Raw genomic sequence first — 15,425 nt, 5'->3', positions numbered from 1 at the left:
AAGTTACAGTAGTTGAACAACATTACTGTGATTAGACTGACTAAATAAACATGCAAATGTTTATTAGAATAAGTTATGTGTCTATATAGGCCTGAAAAAGGCCAGGAAAGTACCTCACTGAGACTCATGGTATGGTCTGAGTAACAGTGGGAATAAATTTCAACATTCAGCAAGAAAAAAAAAAGACAGATTGACTGGTTTTCCCTCATTATAATTAAGACTGTACAGCAGCCTTGTGAAAGGGGTACATTCTTCCCGAGCTGGGACCATGAATGTATTGCTATTACCCAAATCCTCAATTTTATTGCTGCAGAATATAGATGCCCACTTATTCCTTTGCCTTCTACAGCGGACTCCCAGCCACAAGCCACGGGTGCTGTTAAACCCTGGGGAGTACAATCCCCTGCGGCTATAATTGATGTGTTTATGCTATTTATCTGCCGAGCTGTCTGCTGTGATTAATTGCATGCAGGCATGTGCAGAGGGCTCCAAATGTTGTATTATTATATGGCTGTCATATTTCATACAGATGGATCTGCCTGACGATGAGCCGGATCGATTAAGTAACAGAACGTTTCGGTACGACCCGGGCCAAGACAAATGGACGGAAGGAGCTCCAATGAAGTACTCAAAGTACCGCTTCAGCACAGCCATAGTCAGCGGGGAAATTTATGTCTTGGGTAAGAGGAAACAGATTTTTAACAGATAGTACCATGACTTTTTCTTCTTTCCAGCAGTTTGCCTCTGTGAAGTGAAATATCTCACCCTTTGTTATGTGCTGTAGGACAAAGTACGCTGGACTAAATGGGTGGTATTTTTCTAAAGTTGTCTGTTCCCCTCATTATTTCTTCCTGCTTTGATTTAGGTAGCTTAAATTAAGTGAATGTTTAGTGTTCTGGATTAATGAAACAAAGATACTTAACTTTTTAAGCTACTTTTCTTTAGGGTATCAGTGTGTGTTATAAATAGTAATGAATTTTAAAAGGTGAGTAGAGAAGCCTTGTAAGGATCATTTCACAAGTGAGCACTGAACAGCTAAGGAACACACTCAGCACCATGAAAGAATGGCATAAGGATAAAGAAAATTTGAATCTCCAAATCAAAACCAAAATTATTTCTATATCCTGATAAAACTCAACAAATCTTTCTTTTCCACCCACCTCAACACAGTGCATTCTTTTGAAAACTCAAATCTCTCATTTTGTCATTTTTTGACTGAATCTTTTCCATTTTTTTGTTTCAAAACAGAATTTTGACCAAAAATATTGATTCGTGTGAAAGAGTTCAATAATCTCCTACCCCAAAATCTTTTGTCCCAAATGATTCCCACCCATGTTCCTCAGTTCTGCAGTAAATCCATAAAAGGACCCTTTTCCCAAAGACCATTCTTCCTGGTCCCATCCCAGCCTATGTACAGGCTAACAGAGAGAACATCACCTGTTTATGAACACTGGCAAACAGCTCAGAAGGTGGCAAGCAAGGGATTTTTCTGAAGAGAAAACAAAGATATAAGCCAGGGAAAGGCAGATATAGAAGAAAGGCATTGCAGATGCTGGGAAAAAGTTAAAAGGGGCATCTTAGAAGGGGGATAGGAGTCAGAGAGGTGTCCAAGTAACAGAGAGAAGGATTATAGGCAGATGTGTGACTGGAAAGTTCTTGGAGAAGTGAGGGAAAAACTCAGTCAAGTAATCCACAAGTGGGCTGTGAGTGATTCACACTCTTCCATGCTCCTGTGGTCTCATGGGCAGCATCACACATGAAGAAGACAGCAATCTCATCAGTACCTTGGGACATTTCAATCCCTTCTACTTCAAACTATTCCTGCTTACAAGCTTATCAAAGTGAACAAAAAATACAGTCTTATCAACATAATACACCTCCCGCATGGGGTGTTCTGTTTTTGTCTGTGTTGTTATATAATGTGGATAAAGCAGAGCTTGTTCCCTGCATGTAATACAGAAAGTGTTTTGCAGGGGGTGTATGTAAGAAAAGCATCTTTGAAGTAGAAGAAAAGAGTGGCTTTAATGCTGCATCTGTCTTCTTTTAGAGAAACTTCTTTCTCTTAAGTGTCTTGAGAGAGGCCCACAGTCACAACCAGGAGGAAGGGTGAAAGGAGCCCATATGGAAAAGAGAGTTTTGCAACCAGAAAATCATATCATTATTGTCAAAGGTTAGTGATAGAGAATGTCAGTGTGCTGTTAAATAATAAGAGTGTTGGCTACCCAGGTTCAAAGGTGCTTCAGAAATGTGGAAACTCCATCCTTTGTAAAAGGTTAAATATATATAATTATTTATACTGACATTGATGCTCTAATGGGGCAGAAGAAGCAGCTGGAATAGTTGGGAAGAGAAAGGCTGCATTCATGCATTTCAGTAAGACAGTGCTCCAAGATCAAGACCTTGAACACTGTGATGACACAAGAGAGTCAGGGAGCAAAAAAAGGAGCCGCCTTGGGATGCATGTGATAAAACAAATTGACAGTCTTCTTCACAGCAAGCCTGACACTGAGACAGGGAAAAGGAATGGCTAATAGGGAAAACTGCATCCATTTTCCTCTCTCAAATCTCACAAAGCAAGAAGCATATCTGAACAATTACAGTAATGAAATTTACAGATTATACACAAAGCACAGCATTAAATCTGAAAAGTGCCTGTTTAAATGGCATTGAGGCAAGTTCATGGTCTCACAGACCTGCAGAAGCATTTTGCTAATGTTAAAAAAATAAAAAGCCTTGTTTTTGTATCTATAGCTGGCAGTGTTGCTGTATTCAGGGAGCTGAACACTGACGTGAATTCTTTCTTACATGCTAGCCAATACCAATAATTTTTGTGCATGTGTGAGAAAATCTTTGCTAACAATCAAATATGCACATGGGCTGTAACAGGCTCTTGACCTGTCTCCATCACTTTGTTGGTTCACATACCTTCCCATGGCACTCCTTATTCCAGCCTATTCCTACGGGAACCAACGCACTTAATGCTGAGATTAACAGTTTGCTGCAGTGGACCCTTCACTCTTGCCACTAAATCTAGTTAAGCATTCATAAAGGCAGTGTTTGTTCTCAGTTTTGACAGTGTAAATCTGGGGTAATTTCACTGTAATGGACAAACTTGCTTGTGATTTATACCAAGGGTAACTAAGCTCACACGCTGCTCCAGGGAGCAGATTTTTGAGAAAGATTGGGCTATTTTTACCATTACATTTCTGAGCCTGCCTCCCTTCTGATGCTCCATCTTCTCAAGGTGTAACTGCAGCATGTGCAGACACGAATGAGTTACCATCAGGTAGCAGGAATATCAATTGCAGAGAAGACATTTTGACCTAGGTCTGGGCTGCTTTTGCAAACTCCTGATTGCCTGTTTTCACAGACCTCGTGAGGACTTCAACATCCATCAATCTGCAAAATTTAATCAAAACTGGGCAACTGGCACAAAAGCTATGAAAGGCAAAGAAACTAATGTAAGTGCAGATAGAGAACACACATGTAGTGAGGGTAATTGCATAAGTCTTGTTTTCTTGGGAAATCAAATAATATTACAACTACATTTTAAATTGAAAAACATGCCTGACACTGAGCCAAAAATGATTTGTTAACAAATTCTGTCTTTGAATATTCTGGTTTAAATCCATCTGTATGCGTGGAAATGGAGATTTATCTGTTAAAATTAAGAAGACAATGTAGTTGGTAAATGCTAACCATCACGATCTGAAAACTCTGTGGAAGACATTAAAGCATTTTCCAAGGCCTCTCAAAATGATGGAGCAATTTCCAAACAAACTTTGTTTGGAAACAGTGATACAGTCATGACATTGACATCTTACTCTGCTGCTATCACACATGGTCTCATATCCAGCTGTAAACTCACACTTGCCAACTGTAATTAGAACCTCACACAGAAAAGCAACATTCCACAGTTTATCCATGGTGACAAATTCTTGTTACCCTGTGAGTTGTCAGGCTGCTGGGCTGTTGGGTGGGTCCAGTTTTCCTTTGGAAAGAATTGTGATGGTAACCCCAGCCAGGTGAATGGGAGATTAGTGACATTGAAAGGAAAGCAGTGAAAATGTTCTTAATCTGGCTGATGTGGTACTTGATCATGCAGATGACATTCAGGAGGGAATGGCAATGGAAAGAACAGAGGTTGACAGTGACAGAGCAAAGAATAGCAACTGTCATGAGGGCAGTAAAAGCGTAGCAGGCTCCTCAAAGCTGTGGATCCCTTGGACATCACCCTGCTTCATAAAGGGTGTTGGGCACTCTGGGAGTCTAGAAAGATGCTGTCAAGGGTGATTTGTGCAAAAAGACACATTCTGAAGAGGAGAGGTTGTTCTCATGTAGTGGCTCAGAGATGTCTGTACTCAGGCATAATGACTAAGCTTTTGTGCTATAGATGAGAGGGAGACTTTTGTGGAGTCTCTACCACCGCTATTGATCCCCCTCCTCACTCCAAATGGGGGTTCCCCATGGTGAAGTCTGTATGCACAGAACTTGAACATCTAACGTCCCCACTGAGGGGACACTCAGTGAAGGGGCCATTCAGAAGCATAGAATGGCATCCCCACAAGCATCCCCCACTTCTCATATCATACTTGTTCCTCATGGGGTGCACTGTCTCCACGGGCCTCCTGCAGTCTGCACCCAGCTAAGAAGATCCACTGGGGGCTGCTGGGGACAGAGGAAGGAAAGGGAGAGAGGCTAAAAGGAAACAGGTGAAAGGATAAAAGTGAGATATCTTCAGTATGTCTTCAGGACCAAGCCCTGCTTCCCAGAAATAAAAACATGAAATAAAGACATAGATAGCTCTAGCTGGGTATATAAAGCAGTGTTGCAGAGAGATGAGAATTTTTTCCAGCAAGTCTTGGAAACAAAGTTGTTCAGTGATGTGTGTCAGCTCTTTCCAGCAGGATCTCTGTCTTTCTACATAACTTATACAGGTGTCAGCACATTGAGGACTCTAGAACAGAAACAAAAAATCACTGCAGAGAAAGTTGATCCTCTCTAATATCCCTGATGTATGAAAGTAATTTCTATCATAAATATGAAGCAGAAAGAAGATACGTAATGCTAGCTTTGAATAAGGTGCAGTAGCAGTTTCTTTGACAGACAAGTCCAATTTTTGCTTTCATGCATGCAGGTGTAAATCTGTACTAAGTAGTCTGCTAATGTCAACTGTGTGGTGTCAGGCTCATTTTATTCTAACCCAGATCAGAATCTGATGCTTAGCCTTTGAAATGTTAATTTCTGAGAAGTCCTATTGGCACAGAACAGAGAGTATGTAGTCACTGTCCAAAACCCCTTCCCAGCCTAATTGCAGCTTCAGCATGTAAAACCCTAACGACTTAAATGGAATTATTCCAGAGTCACACTGATGGAAGGAAAATGAGAGATAGATTAGAGTTTTTGGTCTGAGTAATAGCATTGTTCAGGAACCTGTACCGTGTGTCTTAATCAGCAGTCCTGCAATGTAATTGTCTGTTTGTTGTGTAATGTTCCTAGAGAATCTCATGCTATTTATACACCATACATAATCCTCATAAGTAAATGAACAGCATTTCCTAAGGCTCAAAATCCTTTCTCCTATTCATCTCATTTGACTGGTCTCAGCTCTTTCTCTCTATATTTTCCCAGGAACATAACTATATTCGTTGGAAAGCCCAAGAAAGAGCAGTATTGTGTTCTTAATGACAGAGGCAATTGAGACGCTTTTGGAAGAAAACCAGATGGGAGGGCTTTATTTAAGGTCATGCATTTTAATCTCTTGCTTAAAAAAATATCCTTTCCAGCCAGGTCTCTGAAAACTTATCACAGCCAACATACAAATTAGGAAAATTTATCCAAATGAATCCATCTGAATGCCATATTCATTACTTTATGTTGAAACACACTCAGTAGAACTCCTGTCTCTGAAATACAGGTCACTGGTAAAAGATGTTGTATCACCATGACATCCTTAACCATATGTTGCTTTTATCATTATATAATTTCTACCTTATAAATAAGAATGTATAGAAGGATTTAAATGAGAAGTCCTATTAGGGAAGATTTAGAAACCAAAGAATTTTCAGTTATCCTCCTCAGCCTGGCATCCCACCTCTTACAACTTGGTTTTTTTCTCCCTGAGTTCTTGTTGTGAGCTTCTTTCAAAAATTTTAAGCAGTCAAATGAAGTTCAATTAAATACTGAATGTCTCAGTCATAAAATGCTTATTTGAATATGTACTTTGGGGTTTCTCTGGAAAAGAAAGTGTGTGTGGGAGGGGCTGGAAGGAGACATTTTAGCTTTCATGCTTGAGTATTAACTGTGCATTTGAATAACAACTTCTTCTAAAATAAACCTGTCTATTTATAAATATGCTTTGGACTTGTGACAAGTAGCAGCTTATGGGCCTGATTCTGCTCTGTTATACCTGTGCAATAGCCTCCTTAGTGTGCAGGGAGGAACAAAAACAGGCAAAAAATTGGTCTGATAGATTAGATCAGAAATGCTTTCTACACCCTTTGGGACTATCAAAAGAAATCAGAAGAAGGCAATTCATGAGAAATGGAGCTGGATCCAAAACACTGGCCATGTTTAGGAAGACAATCATCTGGGTTTTTTTCAGCCCTGCTTCCAATCAATCTTTTGCCCTCACGTCTTCTACAAGCTGCATTACCTCATCTGCTGTGCTCTGGGTTAGTAAAGAATGACAGTGCTCCTCGGTTTCATCTTTGGATGTGCCTGGCAGGCACACACAGGGCTTTATGGCTCCCTCATTTCTCTGAGAAACCAGCTATGCAGCCCCGCTTTGCAGAGAGAGAGAGAGAGAGAAATGTAACTGCTGAGACTCAGCTTGAGTGCTGTTAATGAAGGGAAACGTTACCTAAGAGATTAGCACTATTAAATCCATTGTGCATTCCAGAGATCGATTTAATAGTGAATTATTTTACAGGAGGCAAAGCTGGATTTCATTTTCTTATTGGAGAATTACTCCTTTTTGTTGGTTTTTTTTTTTTTTTTTTTTACCCATTCCCCAGGTTCCTTTGATAAAAATTCAGAGGCAGTAGTAAGAACACACATTCCTTGGTATTATGATCTGAGGACTTGACTATATGATAAAGAATAACAATGTCAGTGCCCTGAGAGCACTAATAGGTCTTGATCATCTTGATCAGCATCACCTGGGGCCTCCACCCACGCCCTCTGCCCATAGGTCCAGGAGCACCATTTAAACACAGGTCTGGGAAGTCAGTGCTTCCTTGTAGCCTTGTCTTTGCCTGACAGCTGCTGGTGGGACCTTCTGCAATTGCCTGTCCCTGGTTCTGTGGAGCTGTGTCCTGATGGTGAGCTTGTTATCTGAGTCACCTTCCTTTTGAAAACAGCTTTGCTCTAGTTGTTCTCTGATATCTGGCTGAGAGACTGTACTTTATGTCTAACTTCAGGTGCCTGTTAGTAGGGGAACCAAATAAAGTGGTATGAAATCTGTTGCCAAGTCTCAATGGAGAGCTCTTTTCAGTTCTATCTGGACCCCAAACCACCTTGTAGGTGTACTTTTGGTCAGCGGTTCTGTCTATGCAAAGAGCAATCGAGACTTGGAGCTGTGTGGTTTTCCTGTAGGAAAGAAAATTATCCTTGTTGCACCCAGCTGCCTGGGAAATTTAATTGCAAAAGAGTTTGGTGTGGATGTGCCCTAGAAGCGCAATTGCTCTGTGCTAGTGCCTGCTTTTACACATATCAGTGACATTGGTGAAGTCACTGGGTGCACGTGGGTAGGAATGTTCCCTATAAGTTGTAGCTCAGCTGCATGTCAGGCTCACTCCTATAGAAATATTGCCTTTGCACCTGCTGAACTAATCATTACCAGTGACTCTTTACCACTTCACCATCCTTTATAGACATTTCCCCTTAAGTGCTGGAAGGGTGTGCTGTTATTAGAGCCGATGTGACTCAAATTGCATTTGGTGTTCTCAGACGAGCATGGGGCCAGGGATGCAGCTGACCTGAGCCAAAGCTGTGTGCTTTGCCTTCAGCCAGCTATGAGCAGTGTGTGGGTAGAGCACAGCACAGAACTGTGCCTCATTGAGATTCTGAAGATGTACTAATCACATCACCTACCCCGCCTTGCCTTCCTGCATCAAAGACTTGTCTTCTCAATCCTGATTTCTTAATAAAGATCATGTATTTTATTTATATATTTATTTTACTAATGGAGCTTCATGTTAAATTTAAAGTCCATTAGAATCACTGCTTACAGACTGCCCTTGAAAGTATGTTTGATTGCAGACTCATCCGAGCGTGATATAGAAAGCTCTCAAGCATTAATGGATTTGGGAACACAAAGGTGGCTTCACTGGCTTTTTTAGTCCTTCGGTGGCATCTAAAATATCTCCTAGGGAAAATGCATAATGTAAAAAGCCTAAAGTGTTGAAAGGGTGCATTTGGAAGGGACAGGAGGAGAAGTCTGAGCTCTGTGATTAAATCCTCTTGTGTGATCAATGTGAAAATGACAAAAATGTTCGAAACTCCAAGTGAGAAATCCATCTCCCCTGCACAAAGGACATGTAATTGGGCTTTATGCAGGGAACTAAGCCAGGTGGTGTTGAATTCACCTACTCTGTTTGTGAATGTGGGTTAATGAAGGACCCTCCCCAGCATAAATTCCAGACCATGGCCATGGAAATAGCCACTGCTGCCCTTGGCACACCTGCTGGGGCTCCCAGGAGGCTGTGACCACAGCAAGTGTGTTTAAATGACCCTATCTATAGCTCTGGGTGGTTTAAGGTACAATTGCAAGCACACCATGCACTGCTGACAGGTCATTTGGTACAAGAGTCTTCCTCAAATGACCTAAGCACCTCTGTCCTCTTTCTGCACCCTGCCTTAGCTTCCTAAAGCTTACCCCCATTTCATGTAGAGGTTCCTATAGGAGTATGAGCTCAGTTGTTCTGCTTCTTTACCCAGACAATATGAGATAAAGACAATCTTAGTGGTCTTAACTGTAATTCCCTACGTCTCCACTTGCCCTCCTAATGGTTTCCTAAATCTAAATGAAGAAGCCTGTGGGACAGGGTTATCTGCAGTCTTCAGTGATGGATCGGAAAGTGGCCTGAGTTGTCTGACACAGAAAGCTTTTTTTTCTGCCAATTTAAATTCTACGTTGTACATGATGAATAGCCTGGTAAAAGTGATATTCCTCCAGTTGGTTGTCGATGTGAATTGATTTAAATTTGAGATTTTTTTTTTCTGATTTGTGTATTATTTTTTTTGGAAAGAGTCCTGAGACATCAGTTTCTATAGAGGAAAAACTGTATTGTCTCAGAGGAGCATTTCTCAGCTAGTGCATCTGGGAACACAGCAAAACAGAGCTCATAGAGCCTAATATCCTCATATTCCTTGTGAACAATATTTTAATGTTAGAATTGCTTTACAAGAGGAGGTTGAAGTTCTTGATTTCTTGTTTTTCAGAATGCTCTTTTTCTAAGCTTGAAAATTAAACTTTATTCTGCTCTTATTTTTTTTTTTTTTTTTTTTTTTTCTGAGAACTTAGCTTTGCCCTTGTAAATTGAATATAAAATTTGATTTAGCTGAAATAGCTGTGCAGGGTTTACATAAAAGGGAGATATTTTGTGTATTCAGGGCTGTCTCTGATAATGACAGGAATAAAGGAGGTTAGATATAAGTTGCTTAAACTGTCCAATGAAGGTTTCATAAGTGCTTGAGAATATGGTAGCTCTGAAATTTTTTAAAAGATGCTTTAATAGGCCCTGGAAAATTACTTTCCTAATAGCTATATATGAGAAATGTTTGCTGATGGCTCCCCTGGACTAGCAGCTGAATGTCTTCATTTACAGGTAACGGTTGGGATTTTTTTTTGCAAAAAGCCACTGACTGCTGTATCAGTTTTGTACCTGATTATTTGTGTTCTTTCTGAGGTTACCTTGCCCTATAGTTACTCTATTTAGAAAATTACAGTAAAAATACATGAAGAAATAAGCAGCTATTATCCTCCTAGAAGAGTTCTGGGCTATTTTGTTCACCTTCCCCTCCCTGCTGAAATATTGAGGCAATCAGCAGAGCTATTGTTTTTTGACACGCTGCATGCATTCCCTAACTGGTGCCATTCATTCCTCTGATTGAACAAGAAGCTCTTTCATTTTTCAAATGAAGACTTTTCTTGTGGGTGAGTGCATATTCTTCAGTGGGGTACAGTAACACCTGGGCTAATTTTAAAAAACCCAGCTTGATAACCAGCAGCAATCTGGTTTTGGCACCACAAAGCTGTCTTTTGAAGGGGTCAAATTAGCCTGTGGGGAGCTTTAATACTATTAGTTCCCAGTTAAAACTGCCTTGAGAATCCTCTCTGCATTACACTGCACTCTGAAGACTGTACATGCCCTGGTAGCAAATTGTCTTGCATTCTGTAATCTTTGATTATACCAATGGATGCTGTAGAATCAGAAAGCCTGTGAGATAAGCAATCAACTTATCACTTAAACATTTTTATTAGCTCTTAAAAGTTTCCTTGATAAATTCAGGAGAATAGTGTCCTGTCCTAAGAGTGGCACTTCTCTTATAAGTCATTAAGGAGTAGTGGAAAATACTACATAGAAGAGGATAATGCTTTTTTCATAGAGAACAATACAATAAGTAAACATCTGAAGTCTGAAGATTATTTTTGTTTCTAAATAGCCCCAAGGAACAGCTCAGTGAGACTCCATCATGAGAAAGGCTAAGTGGGGTGATGCTTCCCTTTTTGGCATGGAAATGATTAGCAAAATTCCATGACCACAATTAATCCCTACCTCAGGTCTCTTAGGTGAATCAAGCCTCAGAGGAGGAGCCCATCAGAGCAAATACTGCGTAGTTGAGGGTGTTAAGCTAATACCAAATGCATATGGATGCCAGCCTAGTTCAAGCAAACACTAAGGGGTACCAAACTGCTAGGACCTTGCTGGTAGGTATTGAGGCAAGTAAAGATTTTATGTTCATGGAAAAGGAACTCAAAACCCAACTCAGTTAAGGTTTCCAAATTCAAATATTGAACAAAATCAAATATTGCTAACTTCAGCCAGAGGAAAACTTCCTGCTGATGATAAAGAACACTGAATTTGGTTTTAGTTTTGCTGCTCAGGGTTAACTGATTTTATCTTTACCTGACTCTAAAATACAGATCAGAAATACAGTGTTTGGAGCATTGTGGTCGCCATTTATATGTAGTTCCCTCTTGCAAACACCTTTGGAGAATGCAAAAAGGTTATAAAAAATAACACAGTTTTAAGATGTAGAGGGAAAACCATATGCAAGTAAAACTTGGAACACCACTAGGGGCTGTTTTCTCTGACAGACCAGCTTAACAGCATTCTAGGGGCAATATATTTTAAAAGCAGCTGCACCAGCCTTGCACAGGTTGCACTTGCAGTCGTTTCCTTTTGCATATGCAAGGACATAATTACATGCCACACAATGCACTTTGGATTTCCACAACTGAGCAATCCTACACGTGTATCTGGGATGCTAGCCTTCATGTGGAAATTGCTTGCATATTGCAGTCATTCTATATTTAAAAGTGGTCACATACACACACATGCACAAAAGAACCCCTTCAGCACACCATCAGTGCTCATTACGGGTATTGTGTCCATTGGCACAGACGGAAAACCTGCGTGGGTACGTCAGCATATTAATTCTGGAGAACCGAAGGCTGTGAATTCAAAATCTGGATTTGATCGCTTGAAGGGATTTGGGAAGGCAGTGTTTACACTGATTTTTAGTGTTTCCAGCACGCACTTATATTTCAGGTATATCTGCAGCCTGTTGCAGTATGTCCCAGCCAAAGAAAACTGGGATTTGTTTTAATCCTGCACACTGCCTTCAAGCACCCTAATTAACCCTTCCACAGTAATACTGTTGCATATAACTTGGTTGGCATTCCTGTGTATAGGATGGGTTTGTTTCTGGAAGTCGATTTGCCTTAAGAAATAGGTGTTACATTTTTCTTTTATTGAGGAAAACTAACCAACAAATGGAAATGATTGCTGGTTAACATGTGTGAAGGTCAAATCCACTGAAGGTATTTGAAAAATAGTTTTTGATCCATTAAAATTTGTGCAGCAAACAGAACAATTAATTATGACAATTTCTACTATAAGGGGAGAAAACAAAACAAAATACCTTTGTGTTTTGAAGACATGCTGCTTGTCCTTATTTGGATACAAGACTTCAAAAAGGATCTTGCTTCGGTGTCTGTAGATAATAGGCAGTAGCTTCTGCTTTGAGTTTACTTTCTCACAAACTTCTGGAGCTGCAAAAGGAAAAGAGAGGGAGATGAGAACGTGTAAACAGAAAATGCAGCCAGCAATGTATTTTTCAGGAGAACGTGGGACTACATTTGACCTACATATATTTTGCAGGAGGAATTGGGTGCCTTGGTTATGACAGAGGACAGACTCGGAAATGTCTTGATGCAGTGGAGATTTATAACCCTGATGGAGACTTTTGGAGAGATGGACCTCCTATGCCTTCTCCTCTTCTCTCCTTACGAACAAACTCTACCAGTGCAGGTTGTGTGGAAGGGAAGCTGTACCTTTGTGGAGGATTTCATGGAGCAGGTACTAAAATGAGTCCAATATTCCTTGTGTAGTTAAAGTCACTTTCACAGGATACAGACTGATCTGATGACTGATCAACCCTATCAGGTGGCACAGGCATGCCCTGGAATCACAAACATGATTCTGCCCTTTGGACTGCCAACCCCTAATGTCAACATGAATTGTGTTCTGTTTAACCTTTGCTTTTTTCCTTAACAAAACATGAACATTTAAGGATGTTTCCAGTATGCACTAAACCTCTCCAAATCTAAAACCTCAGTAGAATTATTCTGGATTTATATCCAGAGCTACAGATCAGGAGCTTAGTGTTTCATGGACATTAAAGAACTTGGGCATATTTGTTGAACGTTAAGGCCCTGTCCATCTGTACTTTGCCACTCTATCTCTGCCTATTTACTTACATGATTTTTGTTATTGCTGTTGAAAAAGATTGTGTATTTAATGAATACTCTGCGTAGGGAATTGAGATGCAAACAGACTAAAGTTCCAGATCTGATGATTTTAAATAATCCTAGCCTCATGGAGACCTTTCTTCTTTTTTCTTCTTCCTTCCAACTGTGCTCAGCTCTTTCTAAATCTCCAGTGCTTATAACCATTATTTTTTTTTCATTATAAATGCAAAGAGTCACAAAAGAAGCACACTTAAACTCTTCTGCTACATAGAGCTGCTACCCTAATTTCTTTCTAGGAGAAAGGAACAGCACAGATGCATCATCCACTACTAATAAATGTCATGTCAGACTCACTGTTGTCCAGGAATGGCCACGTGGTATCACTGGGTGACGTCTTCCTATTGCACTGATCCAGTTCCATTGACTTGTATAACAACCTCTAAACATAAAGCCACTGTTATTTTAGAATGATGATTTTCATCAGCTAGTTCACATCTTGCTTTCTAACCCCTTTATTGGCTGCTGTTTGAGGAAGCTGCTTCCTGAAAACAATTGTTTGGCAGCTTCTAACAGGCTTGTTCTCGTGTCATCTCTGATAGAAGTTGTGTGACTTCAGAGCAATTATGGTTATGACACATCACTGTGTTTCCATAGTGCCACCATAGTTGTCTTTTTCTCAGCAATATTATGAAAAAGTCTAAAGTTAGTGGGTACAAATCTCAAAAGGCTGATAAAGGGAAGTGGTTGAGTCACCATCCCTGGAGGGATATAAAAGACATGTGGATGTGGATCTTAGGCACATGGTTTAGTGGTGGGCTTGGCAGCACCAGGTTAGTGGTTGGACTGGATGATCTTAAAGATCTTTTCCACCCTAAACAATTCTATGACTCTATGATCATTATCATTGATAAATTAAGCAATTTTGTTCAAGATGACTAAGAGATTAATATGAGATTTTTCTGACTAGGGAAGCTTCAGAGCCATAAAAACACTTTCTGTACAATGCCACCATGTTCTGTCACTGAGTCATGTAAAAAGAGTGGTTGTTCTGGGAGAGTTTGAAAGTCCTCCTGTGGATTTCAGGAAGGCCATCTTTTGTATGTTTGAATAATGCCAGCTCAATGGGGTCCCAATTCCTCACTCTACTATTACAATCTATATAATTATGTGTAGAACTCTCCTGCACTAATACTGTTATTTGGATTGAAAAACAAGACGTCAAAGTTAGAAAATGCCAGTTTTGCAGTTACCTGTGCAACCTGAATTCTGACCCCCTATGTGTGTGTTCTGTATACCTGTAAAGAAGTAGCATATGATTGTGTTGTTAGATGTTATAGTGCCTATTAACAGGGGAGCCAAAATAAGATTCTCACTGTCAGCTGTAAATCAGGTATAACCACATATTTGAGGAGTTGAGAGGAACCTGTGCCCTAAAAAAAGGCTTCTTAATGTGACTTTCCAGTTATTAAAGGAAAAGGGCTTTCTAAATCTTGACAACAGTAGCAGCTTCTAGCTACCATCATGAAGAAAAAGATGAGTGCAGGCCATATGTTGAACCTGAAGAGGTTATCTAGCTGGCCTCTCTTCCTGACCCCATCTGCTTTGTGTGCTAGAAAGGGCTCTTGCCTGATGTGCTCTTTAGGGATGAAGGGTGGAGTGAGAGATGGTTGTTACTGTCATATGGGAGCTTGGAAAGGGTGGCTTGATTCTGCATTTTCACAATTACAGCTGCTCAGCAGCTTCAAGGTACAGAACAGCATGTGCTGCTACTGCTTTAGTAGCAGACAGGGTTATTTTAGAATGTGCTTGTTTGGTTTTAGTCTTTTGGGCTTCTTGGCATGTCACTTTGGTTTTTATGAGGAATGCAACCAAGAGAGGATATTTCAGTTTTACAAAACATTGTAATTTAGCTTCAACCAAGTGGAGTTCTTGGAACAAGCTGAAAGCACAGCTGTAGTCTTTGGGTTTTCTGCCTGCTGAACGCTAAAGGGCTGCTGGGAACATTCAAGAAAAAGTGCTTCAGAGAAAAAAAAAACCAACAAACAAAAGCAAACAAACCAAACAAGAGCAAATAAGCCAAAATTATTGCTGCAGTGAAAAGTCTTAGCCTAAGGGGCTGAAACCAACCCCTTGTATACTATAGATCTGTTCCAAACTCTTCAGCCTCAATTTGCCTTTGCATGTGCTTAAACCCACTCTTGATCCAGCAGTGTGAAATTTAGCCCGCAAAAGACATTGTTGCATCTTAATTTTACTGGTATGTATCATGCTCTATATGCCTTTCTGCATGGCTATAGACCTAAATCACAGAATCAACTAGGTTGGAAAAGACCTCTGAGATCAAGTACAACCTTTCACCTAACATCATCTTGTCTACTAGACCATGGCACTGAGTGCCACATCCAGTCTCTTCTCAAATACCTCCAGGGACAGTGACTCTACCACG

At 40.3% G+C, this 15,425-nt stretch overlaps 2 protein-coding genes across 3 annotated transcripts in view; one reads left to right on the top strand and one right to left on the bottom strand.

Annotated features, from left to right (window-relative positions):
- Positions 1–13,418, bottom strand: part of MGLL (monoglyceride lipase) — a 106,679-nt gene extending 93,261 nt beyond the window's left edge. For both annotated transcript variants that reach the window (XM_027729315.2, XM_039379392.1), the window contains exons 1-2: positions 13,334–13,418; positions 12,151–12,280 (exon numbers count right to left, since the gene is read on the bottom strand). In XM_027729315.2, the coding sequence (XP_027585116.1) occupies positions 12,151–12,169 (19 nt within the window). In that variant the 5' untranslated portion in view covers positions 12,170–12,280; positions 13,334–13,418. The remainder of the gene's footprint in view (positions 1–12,150; positions 12,281–13,333) is intronic.
- The window catches only part of KBTBD12 (kelch repeat and BTB domain containing 12), a 30,878-nt gene that overhangs the window by 4,940 nt on the left and 10,513 nt on the right, over positions 1–15,425 (top strand). The window contains exons 3-4 of the mRNA XM_027729265.2: positions 530–680; positions 12,390–12,587. Of these exons, the coding sequence (XP_027585066.1) occupies positions 530–680; positions 12,390–12,587 (349 nt within the window). The remainder of the gene's footprint in view (positions 1–529; positions 681–12,389; positions 12,588–15,425) is intronic.

The sequence above is a fragment of the Pipra filicauda genome, unplaced genomic scaffold (assembly GCF_003945595.2).
Source record: "Pipra filicauda isolate LSUMZ 115617 unplaced genomic scaffold, ASM394559v2 scaffold165_size2600900_pilon, whole genome shotgun sequence".
NCBI classification, from domain to species: Eukaryota; Metazoa; Chordata; class Aves; order Passeriformes; family Pipridae; genus Pipra; species Pipra filicauda.
This window is presented reverse-complemented; position numbering and strand designations above follow the sequence as displayed.